The 24,987-nt window shown below is 44.6% G+C and overlaps 4 protein-coding genes across 5 annotated transcripts in view; 1 reads left to right on the top strand and 3 right to left on the bottom strand.

Moving 5' to 3' along the window:
- pip4p1a (phosphatidylinositol-4,5-bisphosphate 4-phosphatase 1a) overlaps window positions 1–3,647 on the bottom strand; it is a 31,305-nt gene extending 27,658 nt beyond the window's left edge. The window contains exons 1-2 of one of the 2 annotated variants that reach the window (XM_080011412.1): window positions 3,488–3,647; window positions 2,103–2,296 (exon numbers count right to left, since the gene is read on the bottom strand). In XM_080011412.1, the coding sequence (XP_079867538.1) occupies window positions 2,103–2,296; window positions 3,488–3,635 (342 nt within the window). In that variant the 5' untranslated portion in view covers window positions 3,636–3,647. Of the gene's footprint in view, window positions 1–2,102; window positions 2,297–2,424; window positions 2,459–3,487 lie in introns of those variants that run through there. The other variant, XM_080011411.1, reaches the window with a different exon arrangement.
- Window positions 3,648–9,957: 6,310 nt separating this feature from the next.
- dnaaf6 (dynein axonemal assembly factor 6) lies at window positions 9,958–12,490 on the bottom strand (the record flags this gene model as incomplete). The annotated part of the gene is made up of 6 exons (XM_080011234.1): window positions 9,958–10,087; window positions 10,191–10,276; window positions 11,236–11,332; window positions 11,565–11,670; window positions 12,215–12,287; window positions 12,395–12,490. 6 exons carry the CDS (start codon window positions 12,488–12,490, stop codon window positions 9,958–9,960), a joined length of 588 nt encoding a protein of 195 aa, XP_079867360.1.
- A 1,202-nt stretch (window positions 12,491–13,692) lies between these two features.
- Window positions 13,693–14,499, top strand: LOC307237969 (MICOS complex subunit MIC26-like). Its single transcript, XM_080010785.1, has one exon. It carries the CDS (start codon window positions 13,770–13,772, stop codon window positions 14,286–14,288), a length of 519 nt encoding a protein of 172 aa, XP_079866911.1. The 5' UTR covers window positions 13,693–13,769; the 3' UTR covers window positions 14,289–14,499.
- A 619-nt stretch (window positions 14,500–15,118) lies between these two features.
- Window positions 15,119–22,238, bottom strand: eif3f (eukaryotic translation initiation factor 3, subunit F). Its single transcript, XM_080010784.1, has 8 exons — window positions 22,110–22,238; window positions 21,364–21,434; window positions 21,177–21,256; window positions 20,949–21,086; window positions 20,769–20,860; window positions 20,220–20,356; window positions 19,363–19,476; window positions 15,119–15,299 (listed from the first exon to the last, which is right to left on the bottom strand). The coding sequence occupies exons 1-8, from the start codon at window positions 22,219–22,221 to the stop codon at window positions 15,222–15,224; spliced, it is 822 nt and encodes a 273-aa protein (XP_079866910.1). The 5' UTR covers window positions 22,222–22,238; the 3' UTR covers window positions 15,119–15,221.
- Between the last annotated feature and the right edge of the window lie 2,749 nt (window positions 22,239–24,987).

Below are 24,987 nucleotides of genomic sequence, written 5' to 3'. Positions count from 1 at the left end.
AGTACCTACTAAAAGTGGTCCAAGGAGGGACACACGGTGAACCGCTGATAGGGTCATGGGAGCCCAAGGCTCATTGATGTGTGTGGGCAGCGAAGGCTAGCCCGTCTGGTCTGATCCCACAGAAGAGCTACTGTAGCACAAATTACTGAAAAAGTTAATGTTGCTACGGTAGAAATGTGTCAGAACACACAGTGCATCACAGCTTGCTGCGTATGGGGCTGTGCAGCCGCAGACCGGTTAGAGTGCCCATGCCGACCCCTGTCCACCTCTGAAATTGCCTTCAATGGGCACATGAGAGTCAGAACTGGACCATGGAGAGATGGAAGAAGGTGGCCTGGTCTGATGAATCACATTTTCTTCTACATCATGTGGATGGCCAGGTGTGTGTGCATGGTTTAGCTGGGGAAGAGATGGCACCAGGAGGCCCTATGGGAAGAAGGCAAGCCGGCGGAGGCAGTGTGATGCTCCGGGCAATGTTCTTCTGGGAAACCCTGGGTCCTGGTGGTCATGTGGATGATACTTTGACACGTACATATCACCTACCTAAACACTGTTGTAGACCAATAACACCCCTTCAGGGCAACGGTATTCCCTGATGGTAGTGGCCTCTTTCAGATGGATAATGTGCCCTGCCACACTGCAAAAATTGTTCAGGAATGGTTTGAGGAACATGACAAAGGGTTCAAGGTGTTGATTTGGCCTCCAAATTCCCCAGATCTCAATCCGATCGAGCATCTATGGGATGTGCTGGAACAACAAACACGTCATGCTACAACTATTTTGCTGCTTTGACACAAAAGGAAACTTTGCACAGCTCTAATTTTCCATGACTAATTTACAAGAGAAGTCTGTCTAATATAATGTATATAACTCTGATTTAAGGGTTCTTGGTAGGAGTGGATGGGTAACAAGAACCGGTTCCAAATTTCCAAGAAGCGTGGATTGAATAAGACACATGCATTTCGGTTCTGCTTATGGGTTCCTAACTTCTGCATATTTCAGTTGTGCTTCCAACTCGCTCACCTTATGTTGTTGCGGTGCGGTAGCAGACTAGCAAATGTTGTAATAATTAATCCAATGAGTAATTTCCCAAAGCACAACTTTCCCCCATGTGCTAGATAACGTAAAGCACCGTGGCGTGAAATATTGCCGTAAAGCAGTTTTGCGACATAGCAATAGAAACAGCATCAGGGTGCACACACACACACACACACACACACACACACACACACACACACACACACACACACACACACACACACACACACACACACACACACACACACACACACACACACACACACACACTTCTGTTAACATCCTGGCCAATGGCTGACCGCAGCAAACGCTCGAAAGTTTGGCTTAGCTGTACAAAATTTTTGTATGTACTTTTACTTTACTTACTTCCATTATTTATTTAAAGAGTTTTGTTTGTAATTGATTTGTTGATCATTCATTATGTAAGATGTAAGATGTATTTTTATAATAATGAAGGGAAAAATAAACCTTACCGTCTCAGTTGACAGTTTACTGATTATAGTCTAAATGTGCCAAGAATAAAGATATTATTTTTATTCATTGCAGATGCACGCCCCAACAAAATCACCTTAATCATTCTAGAACTATTAATTATATCCAAATAGAGCTATTCAAGTCATCTGGTGAAAATTTCTGGATTTTTTCATATCGCAATATATATATATATATATATATATATATATATATATATATATATATATATATATATATATATATATATATATACACACATACATACACACACACACACATACATACATACATATACATAGCAGAATAAAAATACATATTTAAATGTCAGTTTTTTTCCAATATCGTGCAGGCCCTAGTATATATGTAGAACACTATCCTCGGCTGAGTACTTATGGAGCCTTATTTAACGGTAGGTGAATCATAATTTTGTATTAGAAGTTATAATTGTCCCTCTGAATATCAGTTCTTAGTAAAGTCGTAAGTTAAGTCGTAAACACCACTCGGAAAAGGTCATAAAGTGAATCTGTTATTGTATACACAATATCATCGTATTTCTGGTACATTAGTATGTAGGCATTGGGCAGGCCTACCGTAGCCTCGTTGCAAATGCTGCACTTCACCACGTGCTGGTGGATCTTGCCCTCCACGGAGATCAGGCTCTGGCACACGCGGCAGCTGATTACCGGGGCGCTGCCGCTCTCCGGGGAGGTAAGCGGGGAGTAGGGTGGCGGGTCCTCCCCCAGGAGCACCGAGGGCTGGGTGAGGCTGGGAAAGGGAGGTAAACCTTGGAGATAAAAAAAAAATAAAAATAAAATAAAACAAAAAGGGAAGTAGGAGGGCAGATAAGTGAAATAGAAGAATAAAGAACTTTATTATTATTATTATTATTATTATTAGTATTATTATATTAACCCATCCTGAGGATTTAGGAGGCAGTGGGTCGTGTGGCGTCCGGGGACCAACTCCAGCTCTTGACCGATGCCTTGCTCGAATGCATCGGCAGCAGTGGTAAACCTCATGTGCTTGAATTTTAGGGTCCCCGGACACCTTTCCTCCATGCCACACTGAGCCACCTATGAATGGATAATGGAAGGAAGGCGGTCACGAGACGCTCGCAAAGACGGTTAATTCTCATGACAAGTGACCTGAGTTAAGATTAACGAGAAAATCTGATTTGTGTCGAGAGTTGATGTGAATGGGGGCTTTATATAGTTAAAAACTCCCGGAATGTGGACAGGGGCTTTGGGAGTGAAGAAACAGGGAACAGACCTCGTTCTAAAAGGGTTAGGCTTACCCCAACCAAGCCCCCTTTCACGAAAGGTTAAAAATTCAAGATTCAAGGGGTTTATTTGTCACATACATACTTTTATACGTAAGTATAACGCACACGCAACGCACCATGAGATTATGCACAATAAGTTGTAAACCGAACATAATAGCTAACCTATTTTTTACCCATAAACAAACAAGGCAAAGTAGGAAAGTATTCATTCAACGGAGAAGAAGAAAAACTAATAACAGCCACACACATGCGTTTCCCATTCCAATCGCTTAGGCACGTTGACCCGCCCTTCGCGACCTGCCATTGGTCGGAAGGGTGCGACGCCGCGGTCCAGCAGCTCCCCTAGTAGCTGGACTAGATGTCAATCAAATGAGGCGTTTCTCCTTAGCCACTCATAGTTAGCATTTTGGGCAAGTGCCTGGAGTGTCACGTCAGAAAACGTTCACAAAAATCAACCGCACCGAGCCCCGCGCGTTATCAAATCAAGCAAAGCGGCCCGAGTGACTCAAAGTGTTCATCTTATTTTCAAACTGCCACGCTGTCGTGACGTTTACGCACAGCTAACCAGTTAGCATGGCTGATGCAGTCGGCTAGCTAACCGGGATGCCCAGCCCGCCGCCGCCGGAGGAGGAGAGAGGGAGGCTGGGAGGCTGGGAGTGTGGCGGACCCCGCCGCAGCGCCGGGCGTACTCACCCGGTGGCTTGTTGGGCCCACCGTAGGGCGCCGCGCCGGGAGACGCCGCGCCGGGAGACGCCCCGCCGGGAGACGCCCCGCCGTTCCCGCTGCCGAGCGCGCCATCTCCCACGTCTGACAGCAACGGAGACCTCTCGCCGTCCGCCATACCGAGAGCGAGGCGTGGGGCGGGAGGGGAGGAGGAGGGAGACGCCGGGCCGCGCGCGTCACGTGGTCACGCCACCGCCGCTGCGGTAACGGCGGGGGCGGGGGCGGGGGCGTGGCCTAATGGCCCACTGGCTTCCCTCCGCTGTGCTGAGTTCTTTTAATTGTTCTTACCTTTTAATTGAATGAACGCTTAACACGACCGTCGTCCTAACGTTGGAATCTGGCACATTCAATCTCTATCTCTACTAGTGCTACTTAATCCTCGGGGAGGTTTAGCTCGCTGTGGCTGATGTACAGTTGGTTTGGGACTTATTTCTGGATGACGTCATGTAATGTTACGTCATCACAGTTGTAAACGTCAGCTATCTGTTCGCTGTCCAATTGGCTGCTGATTATATACTCTCACCTCGTTTGCCTAATTTTGTTCAATAAAAAAAATGTAAATGGAACAAATATTCTGAAATATAAAGAATCTGATAAATCACATTAGATAGATGGATAAGCATTACAATTAACAAATAAAGATTGTGTCATTTGTGAAACTGTATCGATATGTATTTTATTGCAGCGTTACAAGGGTAACTGAACGGATGGAGAAGAACAGTGCGGGGCTCACCATGTGACGGCACGGGGCTCACCATGTGACGGCACGGGGCTCACCATGTGGCCTCCTTCGGTGGCACTGTCCTCTGGCGCTCTGGGTCCGCAGGGCGTTCGTCACTGAGGGGTCGGGCTGTGGGTGGTGGGGCCTTCTGCTGGCCTCTGTTCTGTGGTCCGCATGCTCGGCGGCCGGGGTCTAACCAGGGGGCTGATGGGGGCGCGGAGCTGCCAGGCATGGCGGAGGCGCATGACGGGCCGCTATGCACCTGTGGCTTGTCGCTGTAAGTTGGGTGCCACCAGGTACGGGAGGTAGGGGTGCTAGGGCGCGGTCGGGTCCGGAGTGGGGTCCATGTGGTCTCTCCCGGGCCTGCTGCACCCCTGCGTCGATCTGGTCGTGCTTCGCCTATCTCTCCCAGTGCCAAAACTCATACTCAGTACATACACCATACAATAGGCCTAGGGCTTGCGGGATGGGTGGGGTGCGAGCTATGTGGGTGGAGATGTAGCAGGCGACTGCCATCTTGCCTATCACGCTCCTGCCCCAACGTGCTTCTCATATGTCCCGAAATTTTAATCCCACTCATATTAGCCTAGAACACATACACTCGCACACCAATCCTACTCCAAAAATCACTCCACCAGACCAGGGTCTGCGGAGCAGGAAGGGTGCGAGTTATTCAGGTTTGACTTGCCTGAAGGACTCACACCCCCACACCTCACAATTTTAACTGCAATTGCCAACAGCACACATTGAGCACTAGGGTTTTCTGGGGTGGCGGGTCGCTGGCGTGTCGGGGTGGGGGTGTGGTTGGCCAGGGGGGCGGCCGGGTGGGCCCCCCGCCGGCTAGGCTGGAGCCCTGGCGGCTTGTGCCTGGTGGCTTAAGGTGTGCTGCGACCTGGCAGGGCTGCGGAGAGCGTCAACAGGTTCCTGGGGGGTTGCTTGTTGTTGTGGGTGTGGGTTGGGGTGCAGGGGGCGGCTGTCGGCCTTTGCTCCCGCTGTGTGGCTTCTCTGAGACAGGTGCCCCGGGTGCCTGCCTGCTGGCATCGGCGGGGGCAGGGGCTAACATCCGGTGCCCAGCACTGAGCACACTCTGCCACGTGGATGGGCGCTCTGTGCTTGTGGCCAGGTGGGGCATCTGGACGGCTGCGGTGGGTGGGCCTCGTCCTTACGCAGGTCGTGGGTGGGCATGGGGTTTCCTCCGGCAGGGCGGGCAGTTCAGGTGGGGTGTCAGTCTGTTGGTGCGGGGCCTGGATCCGGGCCTGCCGTCCATGCCTGGCGCCCGCTTCCCGGGTTCCCTGCGGCTGCGTCTTGTACCTGCACCTGGAGGTTGGTTGTATGTGTGCGCCTCAAGGGTGCGGAGTCTCCTCGTGCTCCCTGGGACTGGGTTATGCTCCTCGGGGCCAGGCATAGGGGTTGCTCCGCAGGCCTCCGGCTTCTCTGGGGGCTCGGTGGTCTTCTGTGGCTGCACGGCAGGGTGCTCAGGGCTTTCCTGCAGCTGTAGGGTCTCTACGCAGCTGCGGAGCTCGGAGACGGCTTCGGGGCCATTTCCGCTGCTTGGAGGTGCCACGACATAACACCGACCGTATACACCAGAGCCAATTGGGATGAGTCATGTACACACACACACACACACACACACATACAGGTGGTCCCATCACACACACACACACACCACCACACCTGCTTTGAGTGCACCCCAACACCCTCCTTGTTGCATTCCTCTCCTTTCCTCCCTCATTTAGCGCCATAACTATGACTGGAAGAGGCCACGTGACCAGTTGCAGTTTTAGTTTTCCTGGACCTGATTTACTCTGTTTTTCAAGACATGTTGTCGTCCAATGTTTATATTTTCATGTAAATGTTGTTTGGTTTTATGTTAATTGTGACACCCATGGTTAATCTCCCCCTCATGGAGTAGTGATCAGTTGTTTATAGACCCAAACATGATAAATAGTTCTCCAAAGAGGGGGATTGGTGGTAGTTCTCTACAACCAAAAACTGTGTTCTTGTCATTCTACAGGTCGTCCTCAGGACAGAGTTATTGCAGCAGTTCTTGTAATTTAAGAATTAATAAAGAGTGGCATTGAAGGTTGAGAACTTGAACTCCACTTGCAGACTAACTCTGTCCTAGATGCAATGGCATACAAATACTCTGTGTTGTATGCCCAGCTTGCTGACAGCACAGGTAAAAAAAACAAAAAACAAAAATCAACTGAACCCGGTTTTATTTCCATAACCCGAGCTTGAGGTGTCCTCGGTAACAAAATGAAACAGGGTGGCCCATCACCTCCTCATCACCTCTGTTCCCTTTACCAACATGCCCATTGAAGTCCACTCAAATCACCACTCTCTCCTCCATTGGTTCACTCTCCACCACTTCATCCAACTCACTCCAGAATTCTTCTTTTTCTTCCATCTAACACCCATAAGGAGAAGAAAGACAGCCTCTACGTGGCCGCCCCTACAAGTAGCTAAGAGTAGTTGCAATTTTGCATGCTCCCATGCGAAACCAATGTCTTCACAACGTCTGCAGACCGCAGCGCTAGCGTTAGCGTTAGCTTTAGAAAGTGCAGAGGTAGAGGTAGAATGGATCACAACAAAAGTGCAAGACACTACCATCGTCAACATCTACAAGCCACCTCCAAGCAGACTGACCCCATTGTCGCTGCCAAATGTCCCAGCCCCTGCCGTGTACGCTGGAGACTTCAATTGCCATCATACAGAATGGGACTGCAGTAGCTCCAACGCTGATGGTGACTTCCTGGTAGACTGGGCCTCTAATGCTGAGGCGACACTCCTATACGATCTGAAGGAGCTAAGCACTTTCTACTATGCACGATGGTACAGCACCACCAATCCAGATCTGGCATTTGCAAAATGGCACAACAACCAGCCACTCCCTGTTAGACACATCCTGGACACGTTCCCCCGGTCACACCATCGACCGTCGTTCATCACCATCCCAACCCTGGTCCAACCAGTGCAAGGGAGGGATGCCAAGAGGTGGAACTTCCGCAAAGCAAACTGGGCAGGCTTCACGACACTAGCGAACAAGGCAGCTGCTGGCCTACCACACCCGTGCCGCAACAACCTGAACAATGCCTACGACTTGTACTGCAAGATGCTGCTGGCCGCCGCCAATAAGAACATCCCGCGCGGTATATGCAAAGCCTACGTTCCCTGCTGGGATGACAAATGTGAAGACCTACTTCACTCCCATGCAGAAGCACACACCAGCGAAGACAGGGACAAAGCAGCAGACGATCTACTCTGTAGGCTAAACGAGAAACGGAGGCAACGATGGATAGAGACTGTGGAATCTATTGACTTCACACACTCCAGCTGCCGGGCGTGGCAGACCATGAATAAGCTGACCGGAAGGTCAACAACCCCAGCACAGTGCCCCATCACCGCAAACTTCATCGCATCGCTGCTGCTAAGTAATGGCCCCCTTGGAAGCCTCCACAAAGACACTGCGCATTTCCACTGAGGCCCGGGTGTTCTCCAGGGCTGAGTACTGTGCTCCAGTCTGGTGCTGTAGCCCCCACGTCAACAAGCTGGACATTGCCCTTAACACCGCCCTATGGACTGTCTCCGGATGCCTACGAGCCACTCCAACAAACCAACTGCCCGTCCTTGGAGGAATCACTCCAGCAGAGGTCAGGCGAGAAGGAGCCATGCTGGCTCTTGCTCAAAAGGCACAGACGAGTGAATCCCACCTCCTCCACAAAATCGCCATGGAGACACCACAGCGCATGCGCCTCAAGTCCCGGCGCCCCTTTTCCATTCACGCCCAAGAACTGCTGCGCACAACACCAGTCGACATCTCCAAGGCCTCATGGGTCAAGGCAAGTTGGAGGGACCAGTGGAAGTCAGCAGAACCATCTAGGATTCGCCACTACATTGAAGATCCCACGGACATTCCTGGCGAGCACCTGCCCCGAAAGCAGTGAACAACCCTCAACCGCCTGAGGACAGGTGTGGGACGCTTCGGGGCAGCAATGCAGAAGAGGGGAATCACGGACACTGCCCAATGCGAGTGCGGAGACCCACTACAAACTGTGGAACACATTCTAACTAGCTGCCCCAAACACCGGCCCCTGAACGGCAAACGTGGTATAATTGACCTTGATGCTAGGATGCTGGACTGGCTCGCCTCAACGGAGCTGAAGGTCAAAGGACATACACCAGAAGAAGAAGACACCCATATGAGCTGACAACATTCATCATCACACCTTCAATTTCCAGCTTCATACTCATCACTCTGTTGGACACTCGAAAGAAATTTGAATATGCATTTAAAGTTGGCCAGACTTGTGTAATTACTTTTTATTCCATTTTATTGTGTATATATAAATATATATATATATATATATATATATATATATATATGTTATTTTTATTATATTAGAATTTATTTCATCTTATCTTATCTAATAGCGGAAAACATCTTCCCATCTCTCTACAGCTGAGAGAGGGAGAACTGGCACTGCCGTTACCGCTCACCTAAGCAACAGCAGTAGGAGAGATTGCTCTGAATTGGTCCTCAGCTCCCAATACCTCCTCGGTTGGAGCCAGGGGTCAGTAGGGAGCGAGCCGGTCACAGTGGAGGGCCACCACCCGGGTCCACTTGACGTGGGAGATCGTGAACGGCAGGGCTGGCTCCCCCTCTTTCTGCTGACTCAGAATCTGAGATAACCACGCCCCGTTCATTTCAATATAACTGATTGAAATGTGGCATTATGAAATAAAAGTCTCCTGAAATATATGTGTAATTGTCAAATACAAGTCCCCTGAAATGATTAAAAACAGTATTTTGAAAAACGCCCTATTTTTTACATTAAAAAAATATATTAATTTAACTATATTTACTTGTTTACATATTTATAAACAAGTATATATAGTTAAATAAATTAAAAGTTAAAATAAAGAGGAAGGCCAAAGAGAAGGTTTATGGATGTGGTGAGGGAGGACATGCAGGCGGTTGGTGTAAGGGATCTGCTGTGGCGACCCCTAACAGGAGCAGCCGAAAGAAGAAGAAAACTTGTTTATATATTTATATTTACAAGTATTCATATATTTATCGCACATTCATTTATTTCAGAATGTATTTCATAGAAATATTTCTTTCATCAGCATATTAATGTATTTATTTAATACAGTATTGACTAAAATGGTGTTCCATACCTTCACAACTAGTCCGTCGCATGCGACAGTCGGATCCTCTTCCCTAGTGGCCGCCGGATGAACTGCGAATGGGTTTCGCATCCCAAAATACTGTATGTCGGGGAAAATGGGAGAACTTGTGTTTTCCAGAACAGTCAGTAGTTTTCTCAGCTGGACATTTACTATGTTCCATGAATGAAAAAAATAACAAATACACAAAATTCACTTACATAAAAAGAGATTTATTGGTAGTGAATAGGGTGATATCCAAGGTTAACGTCAAAAACATCATTATTTTGAAATACTAGGCTCATTTACTTAGTTTTAAGCCCAAAAACGTAACCGAGGTCACTTCCGGTAGTAGGCATACTGTCGGACTAAAGCTTGTCGCATGAGTTGGAAAATTTGAATGCATCCCAGAGCGTTTATCGGACGCGGAGACACTGCACCGCAGAGCGTCGCAGCTTTTGGCATGCGGAATCCAACGCTCCATAGGAAGGAATGGACTTCCTGCTTGTTCCTGTCGCTCGTCCTGTCAGTGTGAAGCCGGCTTCAGTCACTGCCGGTTGATAATATCCATGGGGCGGTTCATGAGCAGAGTCACTTCCAGCTCCGCCCGTTCGCTGGAGAACTGGGCCTTTCCTTCCTGGCTGTGCACCGGGTGGGGCAGATGGAGGCCCAGTTTGCTGAGGAAAGAGAAGAGAGACATGATCAGGGAGGACGAGAAGGAAAACGTTTGGGGAACATGCTTCCGTTAGGAATAAAAAACGATCTGACATCATTCCTTACTATTTTGGCGTCCTCAGATCGAGAAACTTCTCCTTCACGTCCAGGACTATATCTGTCGCTTTCGTTTCTGGCAGTTGGATTTTCACCTAAGAATAAGAAACAACCTAATCAAATAAACACGTTTAATACCGTTCACTTTTGTCCTATTAAATAATGCACGTCTGAATTTCACTGTATTATACAACTGTGAGAGAGCTGCGCCCATCCGCTCATAAGTCCGGTGAACAGCCTTTTGTTTGAGTTTATTATTTAATTACATTTATTAAAGTTTGTTGAGTTGATAAATACATTTGTTTTATTTTGCATTTTGTTAAAATATGTCATCTAGTTTCTTTGTTATATTATTCAGTTCCTTTATTTTTAATCATTGTTTTCCTCTGAGGTCCACTTCTTGGTTCAGACGCACCTGCACCTGTTCTCTCCCAGGTATTAGCAGTTAGGACTCCACAAATTGGGCTTGGAGGTGGGGGCGGGGATTGTTCTTCTCGTTCTTTTATTTTCTCCATCAGGCAATAGTCATATTTAATCTAGCATTTCTTTGTAGAATCCCTGTATTGCACATTGAAGCCTAATTAAATCATTAATATTTATAGCTGTCTTTAAATCTCACTTGCTGTTTTGTAGCTCCCCTGTGTATAAGCTAAATATTTAAAGCAGATTTTTCATTTACTTGTGTGGGTATTTTTGTGTCTTGCACTATGTCACACTGAAATAAAATAGGATCAAATAATAAAAAATATATATAATAATTAGTTTGAGCTCTGAACCCATTTCTAGACTGTTGTTCCTTTTTTCTAGTGCTCTGCACTTCTCATAACTGCTGGCTCACATCCTAACAGTCAGTATATTCTCAGTTTTGATCTGGAGGGCACTTTTTGCTGCAATGCATTGGTTTTCCTCAGTCAACTTCTCTTTTCCACCAATAAGGATTTTTTTCTCATCATTTGGTGTGAATTTCATGTTCGATTTTCAACATTGTTTTCCTGCCACGCATTCAAAGGTTTTCCTGGTAGGCTATAGATTATTTTTTGCTGCAGGGCATTACCAGCATGGCGTCGCAGCACATGGACGACGGGTCCTTTCTGCTCAACCCCAAGAACAGATCCTCTGTCCCCACGGTCTGCTTCAGGATGACTTCATATCTGCACACATGGGGCATACACACATCTAAAGCAAACATCTTCCCAGCTTCAAATACTCGATATTCACCAGGAGGGCAGTGGATTTCTAGTGGTTCTTGGAGGTGGTGTGCCGCAACTGACCCCCTTCCAACACAAGTGGGAAAAACATGAACACAGAAGTACTGGCAACAACACTATTCCAATACACTCCCGCTCTTACAGTTATCTGACTTCAGTAGACGTGTTTTCATACTTGGGCTGTGGCCGTGGATCAGCCAAATCATCATACTGGGAACCCTCCGGCACCTCCTCCTCGCACCAGATATCTTTACTGTCCCTCTTTGTGTACGCAGTGGACACTGGATGAAAAAAACAAACAGTAAAACAACTGGCCATAATGTAATGGGCCTATGGGACCATAACACAAACAAGCTCAGATAATCAAATGGTGAAAAGGAAGCCGCTTTCAGTGAACACCCATGTTGCTTTCAATGACCCTGTCCTGGCTACTACTTGAAGGTTAATAATTCGCTTTTTGTGTTGCAAGATCAAAATTGCAAGGCTGCACAAATTCATTTAATGGGTCACTTGCAGACAGAATACCATCTCTGTGTTAATCAGAACAAGTTTCACTCTGAAAGTGGCGACTATTCGTCATGACGAAAAAGAAATACAGTCCGACTCTTTTATTTGAGATGTGGTTCGATTTGTTTCGCTGAGAGCGATAAGCACAGTTCTATTTCACATAGACTCTAGCTCCGTCCTTATTGGCCTCCTTATACACGTTTCTGACGTTGTAAGTGGTTAACAGGACAGTGTGCCGGTGGAAGAAAAAAGGGTATGGTAAGGTAGGGTAAGGTATGGTAAGGGATATGTTCATGAAGATCATGACTTATTTGTCACCCTGTTTGTCATTGCTGGTTTTGGGTGGGGGGCCAATGTTTCCAGGGCCAAATCCTGCAGAGGGCGCCGTGTCCTGTTAAAAGTGCATTTCATTTATCGTTAATTAAGGTTCCATAGCCTACATACACAGTAACATACTTTTCAGAATGTTTGTATTTTGCTCACTGCGCAGGTTCTTACTTTAGTATCGTCCTCATCTTCATCTTCCTCCTGGGTGGACAGCAGGGCAGAGAGGGCCTGCAGGTTTTGGAAGGTTGAAAACCCCGCGCTCTCCATCTCTTGAGCCGAAAGCTTTGCTGAAAGTTGGTCAAGGATCCTTCATTTGCATCGGTGATCCTCAACGGGACGGCGCGAGAGGAGCGAGCCGCCGTTCCCCTGGCGACGCCGGGCCTCCAAGGCTGCCATGGAAACCAAACAAACGTCACCGAATGGGGCGCGACGCCTCGCCGCCAAACCGCGAGCGATTGACTCCCCGCGAGATTTTGAATTGACTTCAGTCCACAAGCGTCTGAGCGTTATTAGGTTAGATTAACAATAAGGAACCAATCCTACCGTTTTCTTTTTTAAATTGTGTTTAATACTAGACATCACTCTTTGAAAACGCCCCTGGAGATCAAGTTCTTGCTGTCTTGGGAGGTATTTCTTTTCATGTTATTCTTTATTTATGTTGATATTTTTTATTTAATGTTTGATTAAATTGTGATAACTTTATGGTTATCGTAATCCATATGTGCATTGTGATTGTTATTTGAACCAATCTGTGCGCTGTTCTATTCGGTGCTAATTTCAATCAATTAAAAAAAAAAGGTGAGATTTCCCGTATTTCTAAATTACTTTTGACGAAATTACTCTAGAGATAAGAAATAGAGATGTGAATGGGATATAGGCTTATGCAACATGAGATTGAAAATATAATAATTACATTTTTTTATATATGTATTTTGCACACGTATTTTTCTTGCGATTATTGACTAGTGAACATTTGGGTCACAACATATTGTGTTATCTCGATCGTTTCATTCTGCCCCATGTTCTACCGAACAGAACGCACTGTGACGTGAACGTAACTAGATTGTATACAGCAGTTCTGCTGCTTAACATGTTGAATTAAATGTTATAGCGTCACGTAACGCGCACACGTGTCTTCTTCTCAACTCAGTGTGTTGGATTAAGAACTGTATTAATCCACGGGGGGTTCAGGTGTTACAGCAGCAAACGATGCAAGCCAAGAAAGATATTTTTAAATATATATTAGTAAGATTCGAGAGGTTATTTGTCACATACATATACATACGTTCATACATATATGCAGTGAGGTCGTGATACCCGGTGATCTGGAAATAGAAATACTAAAATGTGCCTAACCGACACGAAAGTCTTGATATAATATTATGAAGTAAGTGCTTATGCAACGACGCCTCTATACCAGAGGGCGGCGACATTCTCCGTTTGGCGCGCCAGTGCTGTCCCTGCTCGGACACCGTACTCCACGCATGGGCCTCGGCTCAAGGTGACAGGTACCGGACGCAGCACCACGCGGGCACCTGGAGGCCTCATGTCGTCCGCCGGGGACGAAGCGAGCGCCGCCATAAACAGAGATGACCTGTCCCTGTATACTGCGCCGCAGCAGAAGTTCCCGTACGTGGAGTCGGAAACAGGGCGGCTGGAGAGCGGCGTGGCCGCCCTGCGGCAAACGGCGGAGCCCTTCTCCGCCTGGTGTCAGGCAGCCTACGGCGACTGGACCCCCAGGGTGCGGGGGGTCGCCCGGGTGGGGACCGAGCTCCGCGCCTTCCTGGACGACGCACCGGAGAACTTCTACCCGCGCGCGGGGATCATCGCCTTCGCCGGCGTAGCGGGGCTACTTCTGGCGAGAGGATCCCGGGTGAAGCGGGCGATCTACCCCGTGGGCCTGATGGCCGTCGGAGCGGCCGCGTACTACCCGGAGCGGGCGGTGGCGATCGTCAAGTCCTCGGGAGACTCCTTGTACGAGTTGGCTCTGGGGGGGTACGTCGCCCTGGACAAGATGCTGAGGCCCGCGAGCAAACCGGGGAAGGACACGGACTCTGACCCTTGATCACAACAGCAGCGACCATATGGTCAGAAGTATTTTTGATGTAGTTGATGAAAAAACTCAGAATTCTGTACTCCAGCTTTTTTGCACTAGGGGGCGTTTCTCAGGTGGGGCATCGCCTGTCACAAGGGCTTTAAACTTGATGAATGATTTCGTTTCAAACTTGAATGTATATTTATCTTGTTGCTCATAATAAAGCCATTGTTGACCATAAGCTCTTACACTTGTCAATTATTGTTATTGCGGTTATTTCAGTAAGCTGAGCCATGAAATACCAACACATAATAGTAAACGCCGATTACACCCGTGACGATTTCTCTTCAAAACTACTCCCAATATTTAGTATTTTAGACGAAATGAACTGTTTAAAAATTGCATCGCAAATCAAATACAGCACAAGATTGATTAAACCATACATGACTGTTTAACATCTTTATTCCATCTCAGCCCAAAAAAAAAAAAAAAAAAAAAAAAACTCAGAATTCTGTACTCCAGCTTTTTTGCACTAGGGGGCGTTTCTCAGGTGGGGCATCGCCTGTCACAAGGGCTTTAAACTTGATGAATGATTTCGTTTCAAACTTGAATGTATATTTATCTTGTTGCTCATAATAAAGCCATTGTTGACCATAAGCTCTTACACTTGTCAATTATTGTTATTGCGGTTATTTCAGTAAGCTGAGCCATGAAATACCAACACATAATAGTAAACGCCGATTACACCCGTGACGATTTCTCTTCAAAACTACTCCCAATATTTAGTATTTTAGACGAAATGAACTGTTTAAAAATTGCATCGCAAATCAAATACAGCACAAGATTGATTAAACCATACATGACTGTTTAACATCTTTATTCCATCTCAGCCCAAAAAAAAAAAAAAAAAAAAAATACTAAATTTAAATATCAACAACTCCAATGATGATCCTTTCCCAGAACTCAGAGCAGCACCAGCTTCTCGTTTAGGGCGATCTGAGCTTGGGTGAGGTTGGACAAGTAGGTAACCATCAACAGGTCCTGCAACACAGAGCAAATAAATAATTCACATATTGTTTCCAAAAAGCCAAATATGTATACTAAAAAAAAAAAAAATACAGAATGTCACAGATCACCATAAACACATTAAAGGCTAAGTTCAGCTTATTTCACACTCACATTGATCAGTTATAAATTAGTAAGCAGTCAAAAGTCAGCGATCAAATCCACAGAAGTGGGTATTTGCAGTGAGCAGTTCTGGAATGAGTCTGCTCTTTTAGGCGATTGAGGAGAATCCAAGAGTGGAGCAGCCAAACCAAAAGCGGGATGGTGAGAAGGTTCTGAGTTGAATTTCTGTAGCAGACGCATCGCACTCCTTATGTGTAAAAACTTGTGTAGAAGAAGCTTAAATTAACAGAAAAACTTATCTTAACAGGTGCTTCTGGCAAGTGGCCAACAGGAGGGCCATTATATTTACCACTTAACTATAAGTGATGGGAATAGTGCATCAAACAAAATAAAACGACCTTAAAACCCAACCATATATTGAAGGGCATCAACCGCAAGAGCAGAACTAGAGTAAATATTACTATTTTGATCATTTAATAATGAATTGGTCCAAATAAGTTAAAAATAACAACAAATGGACCATGAACTTGAACCGAGATGACTATAGAGCGAGATTCTACTTCACACAAATGAACATGTCAACCAGGCCTGGCAACCAAAGCTGAACATTCATCTAATTTTCAGCCCAACAGATATTCCTCCTCGGCACAAGCTCTGATTCTGTGCGTGCAGCCACATTTGTGGGCTGGCTGGTGTCTACTAACCCTCTTCTTCCTTGACTACTTCCTGCTTAAAAATATACTCTTTACTGCCACCTGTTGTTTTCCGAGAATACCGCAACAGAGAATGTGCAGCAATACACGCCTTATACTCTGGTATAACCAGGGCTTAAGCCACAGCATCACTTCCGACACCCCGAGTTCCTCCTGCCTCAACCAGAGAGCTAGCCCCATTTGGTCCCCTGCTTGTTGTTGTCATTGGGACTTCTGCAACGCAGGGTTCCATCAAAAATGCAGCCATCCTTGGCAAAGTGCTACTTAAACTGAAATAGTGAAAAAAGTACAGCGCACTTTACAACACAAACTACCCTTAAGGACTAACTTATTTGTGATAACCCAAGGCAATAACGCAATGGCGGTTTTGTGTAAATGCCAAAAATAAGCGATGGAAACGCTAATTTCCGCATTCAAGTTGTCAGCCGGATGGCTCCTTCTTTGCTGCCTGCATTTTTCCTGCTGCTCCCTAACAAGACACTCACTGCTACAACTGGTGGTGGGAAAATATATTGAAACAATTGTTATGTATTGGGATGCGTTGCCCAGCTGAAGGTCAAAGTTTGATAGTTGTCCAAACAAAAAGATATTTGCGGGTGTGGAAAACATAGATAATATAGACGTCATCATTGATGAGGTTTCCCCATTTCCACCCAAAAAGCAACAAAAGGCAGCATTAAAAACACTTGTAAGGGGGAAGTGTTTTTAATTCTTTTTTTTTTTTTTTTACAGCGCATGTGTTGGACTTTTTGGGAAAGTGATGTAAAAGGTAAGTCAATGTATGTTCACCTTTCCCTCATTTGCTGTTCTATGTAGATCATTTTTATATTGTCCAGTAAAGCTGTGGACAGAATTATTGACCCTACCTTTTTAAAAACTGTCCATAAGAATACTCAATACATCAAATGGTGACTTACACCGTTCCAAAATATTATGCAAATTGGATTTAAGTGTCAAACATTACATTTTTTGTTTTTCAATTAAACTCATGGATGGCATTGTGTCTTAGGGCTCTTTGGATCACTGAAATCAGCTGCTAAAATGCCATTACAAAGCAGCAAACAGGTATTTGAAGCTGCTGGTGCCTCTGGAGTCCCGTGAACCTCAAGGTGTAGGATCCTCCAGAGGCTTGCAGTTGTGCATAAACCTACTATTGGGCCACCCCTAACCAATGCTCACAAGCAGAGATGGTTGCACTGGGCCCAGAAATACATGGAGACTCATTTTCAAACAGTCTTGTTTACTGATGAGTGCCGTGCAACCCTGGATGGCCCAGACGGATGGAGTAGTGGATGGTTGGTGGATGGCCACCATGTCCCAACAAGGCTGCTACGTCAGCAAGGAGGTGGCGGAGTCATGTTTTGGGCTAGAATCATGGGGAGAGAGCTGGTGGGCCCCTTTAGGATCCCTGAAGGTGTTAAAATGACCCCGGCAAAGTATAGAGTTTCTGAATGACCACTTTCTTCCATGGTACAAAAAGAAGAACCGTGCCTTTCGTAGCAAAATCATCTTCATGCATGAGAATGCACCATCTCATGCTGCAAAGAATATCTCTGTGTCCTTGGCTGCTATGGGCATTAAAAGAAGAGAAACTCATGGTGTGGCCCCCATCCTCCCTGACCTCAACCTTATTGAAAACCTTTGGAGCATCGTCAAGCAAAAGATCTATGAGGGTGGGAGGCAGTTGGCATCAAAACAGCAGCTCTGGGAGGCTATTCTGACATCCCACAAAGAATTTCAAGCAGAAACTCTCCAAAAACTCACAATTTCAATGGATATGGAAAAACTTTTCCATCTTCACATATCAAGGTATGCAAAGGTGATATCAAAGAAGGGTCCTATGTCAACATGTAACTTGGCCTGTTAAGATGTTTTTGATTGAAATAGCTTTTGATTTCAGTAAATATGACCTAATGCTGCACATTCAACAAATGACCATTTTCAGTTCTTTACAACCTATAAAATGTTTTGAAACTTTGTTGTGCATAATAATTTGGAACAGTGAGCTTTTTATTTTTGAAAAAAATACTGTTATCATTGGGAGGTTTGTTCAATAACATTCAAATTATACCCTAAGGGTTGATGACTTGAAAATTATACTGACTGTCATTTGCATCGACTACTTGGGAAAATCAGAGAAAAATATCATTTGCATAATAATTTGGAACGCGGTGTACAAGGCATTTTAATTATGTATGAATATTATTTATTTTAGATATACAACTCTTACCTAGATGTAAGTGTTGATTTATTTGAATAGTTTTTATAACCTCTGTTGCTTACTACAACCCAATTGCTGCAATACAGGTACTCCTCCACTTAATGACCAGGTCGTTAAGCGAATTGATTGATACGCGAGGACCCGCCCCTGAACGCTAGTGTAGTGAATACTGATAGACTGCGGGAACGAGACTGAGAACGTGGATAAGATGAGATGTTTGCGGCTGAGACGCTGCGGTGTTGTACGCAGGGCACAATACAGACTGGTCAGAGAGCTGGTCGTAAGTCTGAACGGTCGTTAAACAGGTAAGTCCTTAAGTGAGGAGTACCTGTATATCTTCTAATCACCAGTTGCAACAGTTAGCATCTTGTAAGGGAGCAGCAGGAACAATGTCAGCGGCAAAGAAGAAGGTTCAGGCTGACACTTTGAATGCGGAAATCATCTTTCTATTGCTTATTTTTGGCATTTACACACAACTGACATATGGCGCCATCTTATCAGGTTATCACATATGTTCCAGGGTCCTACAAGGTAGGTTGTGTTGTAAACTGAGCTATACTTTTTTCGCTATTTGGGTTTGAGTAGCATTTGGCAAGGACGGCTGCGTTTTTGACGGGACCCAGCTTTTCAGAAGTCCCAATGAAAACAACCAGCGGGGGACAAAACGGGGCTACGGGAGAGCTGTGTCAGGGTCTTCAAACGCAATACCAGAGAACACAATACCAGAGTCCACTAGTTAATAAATGATGGCTGGCATTCTCTTGGACGGACACATACGGGGACACAAACACACACGGGGACACAAACACACACACACACACGGACATGCACACACACACACACGTGAAAAAGGCAATATTCACCGAAAAGCAAGTTGTTTGCATCCCTGAACTTGATAATACGATCAATTTTTAAGACCTGTCAAAAATCGTATTTAACACATTGATATTTTAAAGCCTAAAGTTCAGATCATTGAATTTTAGACTTTTTAAGACCCCGCGGTACCCTGAACAGAATTGGTAATTGAGTTGGCGACACTCACATTAATATTGGAATTGAGCATGGTCTCGAAGTCCTCAGCTGAGATGGTGGGCACCTTTTTGACCAGGTCCATCAGGAAGCGCCCCACGCTGTTGTCTGCCGCCGCCTTGCCCGACTGAAGAGGGAAAAAGAAAACCCCCCCAGCCTCGCTTACATCCTAGCCAGCAGTTTACCAAAGTAGAGTTATGCTTCGTAAAATACACCCAGCTATACGCCAATTATTTTTTACTGTTTCTATTACAGATGGGCATTTTCTTTTTTTAGTGATCGACGACTAACAAGAATTTCACTTGATTAGTCGACTAGCCGTGATGTCATCACCCCACAGATGACCATTAAGAGCACGTTAAAACAGTTACCAGTACATAAATAATATAACTACAACATGTGCTATTTAAAATTATTCTTTAATTTTTTCCAAATAGGCCAAACAAGTGCTACAGTGACCAAACAAAAACAAGTCTTCCCAGAGACAAAAATGAAAAACAGGAAAACGAAAATTCCAATTGACTCCACATCACAGTAGTAGAACTGTGGTAAGACAGCCTCATCGCACAAAATGAGCACTCTACATTTTTCTCAAATTGGGTGAAATAACACTACACTTAGCTGTCTCGCTGCCATCATTCTCTCATACAACCACGTTCTTCTGTGTGCTACACTTAAGAGTCCGGGCGGAGTTTCTCGTGAGCTGCACTTATTAATCATGAATAGTTTCTCAGGAGTCTACGTCATGGCCCAGCCGACTAATCATGCCAATCCCTAGATTCAATGAGTTTATAACAAAGAAATTACATCATTCACACACACTCACTCACTCTCCGGGGTCAGTCACATTGTGGCAGCCTGCCAACTCACCAGCACATCCTCAATGTAGGAGAGCACGGTGGCAAGCATGTCCTGCACCCTGGCGGCTGAACCGGCCACCTGCGACAGGTCAGAGGTCAGTCCCTTGCTGCGGCTTGCAGCGATGCGCGTTCTCTGCAGTAGGTCCACTGGAACACACCGGAAGTTAGAGTTAGAGCACAGATAGAGCATAAGAGCAGCTCACATAAAAAAGGCACCAATAATAAAACAATAGAATAAAATGGCAATATATTGGTGAACCAGAAAGATAAACCTAAAGATAGGAAAAATGTATAATGTACAAAACATCTAATAAGCATAAAATATAAGCACAAAAATCAGATTAAAAAAAAAAATACACTTCAAAATGTAAAGAGTAAACAATACTTGTTTAAACAATTACATTTGTCATATAAATGTAAAAAACAGCAAAAATAAAAACAACAGGTGAACTGTAAAATGTCAACAGTAAACAATATTTGTAACAAATATTTGAAAAAATAAGATGACACTTGAAGAGGCCAAATTCAAAACAACTATGGAGTTGTAGTTGGATCTCACCGCCTATCCTCTCTGTGTCATAATAGATATACTTGACACTCAGCGGGGTAAACATAACTCCAACGGTCTTCCCCGGGACGCCCATCTGAGCGCTGGAAGAAAACAGACGAAAAAAGATAAAAATAAATGAAGTCGGACATCACCTGCGGGAAGGGGCGTGACATGAAAGTGGCGGAGTACCTGACGTAGGCCCGGATGTTCATCTTGCCGCTCTGCAGGGCTGTGTCCACAGTTAGGTGGATGGGGTTGGTGGCCTCGCGGCTGTAGTACTCGTGGATCAACACAGAGTGCTCTGTGATGTCGAACCCTGTGGCATACCTGAAAGAAAACAAAGGACGGCAGGTCAGTCGGTGCATGGGAACACAAGCCAATATTTTACAGACGTCTATTTTTTCTCCGTCTTCTCACCATCCGATGATGACCTCGCTGGGCGACACGCGCTTGTGGAGCTCGTACATGTTCTTGGCAAACTCCATGTCCACAGCAACCTGTTGCCAGGAGAGTTTTTGATTGAATTATGATTTTTTTGATCCATTTCATTCTGAAATGCGGAACACATCGATGAGTCACCGATCTGCGCTAAGCAACGACGTACCTCGTCTTCCGACTCATTGTGGGGGACGGAGAAACAGTTGGTGACTTCCACAGAGTGCTTTTCAATGGTTCCTGGAAGGACATGGGTGACATTTTAGTTAGCTGGATAAATAACTACTCAATTCATCCCTGGAGGGAACTAGTGGCAATAATAATAAAGTAACAGAAACATACACAACAAACCTAAAAAGTAACAATTAATAGAAAAAAATGTTAATGTCATATACAACAAATTTAAAAATGAACAACATAATACAAACACATAGATTCTGTATATGTTTTGTTATAATTACGAATTTAAGAACAAAGCCACAGGGCATATCACGTGTTTTCGATGATCGGGGTTCTTATCCAAGGAGTTTTCAGTCCTAAATGGGGTTAATTTCAAGGTATTCCAATATTTCAATGTCTGAGAACAAAATTCAAGCGCTTCAAGCACCTGATAACCCAATGATAATAATTGACTACAGCAGCGAATGAGCGCTGCATCATCATTAACATCAACTAAAACACATGACGTAAATATTTATATTTCGTGAAAGTAAACGATTAATGGCTCCATATGTCGCAGTTCCTGGTCTTGGGTGTTTTAGCCACAGCGCAACCGAGCCTGTTAGCCTGTAATTCATTGTACGGGCGAGCACGCGTTAGCATGCTAAACTAAGCGAAGCTAGCTACACATCTCTTTCTGTGACAGTCGACAAACGGGCCGGGCGGGACGGCAGGATGTCCCAAACCGCGGCTTACCCAGCAGGGTTCCGATCACACGGCTCGCTCCCTCGTTTCTCCGCTCGTACGAGTCGCCGATAGAGGCGATAACGACGGGGTGAATTTTCACCACTGGCCCGTACACCGACATCTTGGAAAAGGAAGCCAGTCCCGTGAGAATGTGTCTGATTGGTTAGTGAAAATGTGTCCGGGAGCGATCACAGCACCACCTAGAGGCTGGCGTGCGAATCGCCCTTTCTTTACAATCAGATAAACGATCCATAGTGTTAATGATACACTGTATTTAGCTGGTTAGTTCTATTCCATGAACATGACTACTATCTATCTATCTATCTATCTATCTATCTATCTATCTATCTATCTATCTATCTATCTATCTATCTATCTATCTGTCTGTCTGTCTGTCTGTCTGTCTGTCTGTCTGTCTGTCTGTCTGTCTGTCTGTCTGTCTATCTATCTATCTATCTATCTATCTATCTATCTGTCTATCTATCTGTCTGTCTGTCTGTCTATCTATCTGTCTGTCTGTCTGTCTGTCTGTCTGTCTGTCTGTCTATCTATCTATCTATCTATCTATCTATCTATCTATCTCTATCTATCTATCTATCTGTCTGTCTATCTGTCTATCTATCTATCTATCTATCTATCTATCTATCTATCTATCTATCTATCTATCTATCTATCTATCTATCTATCTGTCTGTCTGTCTGTCTGTCTGTCTGTCTGTCTGTCTGTCTGTCTGTCTGTCTATCTATCTATCTATCTATCTATCTATCTATCTATCTATCTATCTATCTATCTATCTATCTATCTATCTATCTATCTATCTATCTATCTATCTATCTATCTATCTATCTATCTATCTATCTATCTATTTAAAACGCAATGTGTTTTAATGTTACATCTACATGGCGAAATACCTCCTTAACAATGTTAATGAATTAAGAAAACAATTTGGGTGAATTTACCTCCCATCTGTTGTGGAAATGCAACTTACAGAGTGTGCATGGAGGCTGGCTCTGTTGATGCGTTCTCTTCAAACTCGGAAATGTAATATATTCATATAATTCCAGGCCGCTTGTCCCCACTTCCTTGCTAAATGTTGTTCTGTTGGGTCTGTTCGGGGAGAAGATGGCCGGCAGAAAATGTAGGTCTGTTTGGGCAAGCTCTTGGTAAAAAAAAAAGAAAGAGTGAAGAGTTAGGCGTATTTTCAAATAAGAACCCCCCAAAAAAAAGGCATTTTTTTTCACCGTCAGTGGTGTGTGGCGCCATGTTGAGGTCAATTCATTCCTTTTTTGGATTTTTAATCTCGGCTGACTCGAAGTGACGGACCTTCCCCGAAATGCCCCGAATTCCGACTTGAATGCCCGTTCCATTGCGGCTTTCCCGAGAGTGGGATGTTCTTTCCGAGTTTCAACCTCACTCGAACGCAGCATACGACAGCATCCCTGCATCCAGCACCTGCGCAGCCGCCGGTGCAAACGGTGGTGCTCTCCTCTCCCGCCGCCTCCATTTACCACGTCCATCTACGCCTCTACAGACGCGTAACATCTGATTGTTATTATTTTTGTTGTCGATGACGATGAGAAGCTGACCCGTCTGATCGGGATCGGGATCGGTGGTTTTGTTCCTTGTTTTCCTGGATACAAATCGATCCGGAGTGAACTGATGCTGCGTCGCTCGCCCACCCGACCCGATCGCTGCTAAACACCGGGAATGGGTGTCATTGAAGCCGAGGGTGCGATCCCGGCTCGTTCTTGGACATTATTTCCCTAAAGTAAAAAGGAGCAAAGTCTTTTATTACACGGTGTTGTTGCTGAACAGGTACGATTTAATTGTTTATTTTGTGTAGCCATCCGTGTAATAAGCCTATTGTGGTTTTGTATACATTTGTTATTATTATTATTATTATTATTATTATTATTATTATTATTATTATTATTATTATTATAAAACAATGTCAGAGAAAGATCAGCAGCGAATGGAACAGAAAACCGAAACATACGATTGTGAAAACCACATTCTAACATTACAATAGCAATTTAATCAAACATACAAAAAATTGAATTGTTTTAGAAATTGTATTATTTATATTAATTAATATTTAAAATATAATAATGCGTTATTATTATTATTATTATTATTATTATTATTATTATTATTATTATTATTATTATTATTATTATTACTAATAACGTAATTATAGGAGAACGTTTGCGTCCCAGTAATGTATTTATTTATTGAGTTTTTTTTTAATGGTTTTTTTTTGTTATTCTATGTTTGATTTCATTTATATTGTGAATCCACAATCCTTTTCCAAGATAAATGTATAATATTCAAAAAATCGTAGTATTTACTAGATGGAGAGATTTATTAAATTCAACTCAATTACAGAGTTGAACAAGTTTATTCTCGTCTACCGTGCGTAATGCGTCATCCATCCTGACCTTCATGCTCAATTTCCTAATGCGTCCATCCACTGACCCGCCAAAGTGGGTTCATGACATAATCGAATGGAATGGGATTCAATCTCAGTGTTGAAACCGTTTGAGGGAATATATGCTGCTAAACACCCATCCAAAGGGGTTTCCTTAAAAGACTTATGTAAGAACAATCTAACCTCAGTAGGCCTGTTGGGGGTTGTCAATGAAATCTGACAGAATAAAGCACTCTGCATGAACACACACACAATTAGCACAAGGAGCTTATGAAAGATGTAACACTTAAAGTGGTCTTAACCTACGTACTACGCAAGCTTGAAGATATGGCTTTCAAAGAAAAGTAGCCCCCCCATCTTTTTTTCTCAATATCTTGTCTCACCAATCTGACTGAACAGCAGCTTAATCAATTCCATTCTGTCACGTGACCCTCCACCCCTTCCTCCTGTCTACCCAGG

The sequence above is a fragment of the Zeus faber genome (assembly GCF_960531495.2).
Source record: "Zeus faber genome assembly, chromosome: 12".
Taxonomy (NCBI): domain Eukaryota; kingdom Metazoa; phylum Chordata; class Actinopteri; order Zeiformes; family Zeidae; genus Zeus; species Zeus faber.
The sequence above is the reverse complement of the archived record's forward strand: the minus strand, read 5'-3'. Positions and strand labels throughout refer to the sequence as shown.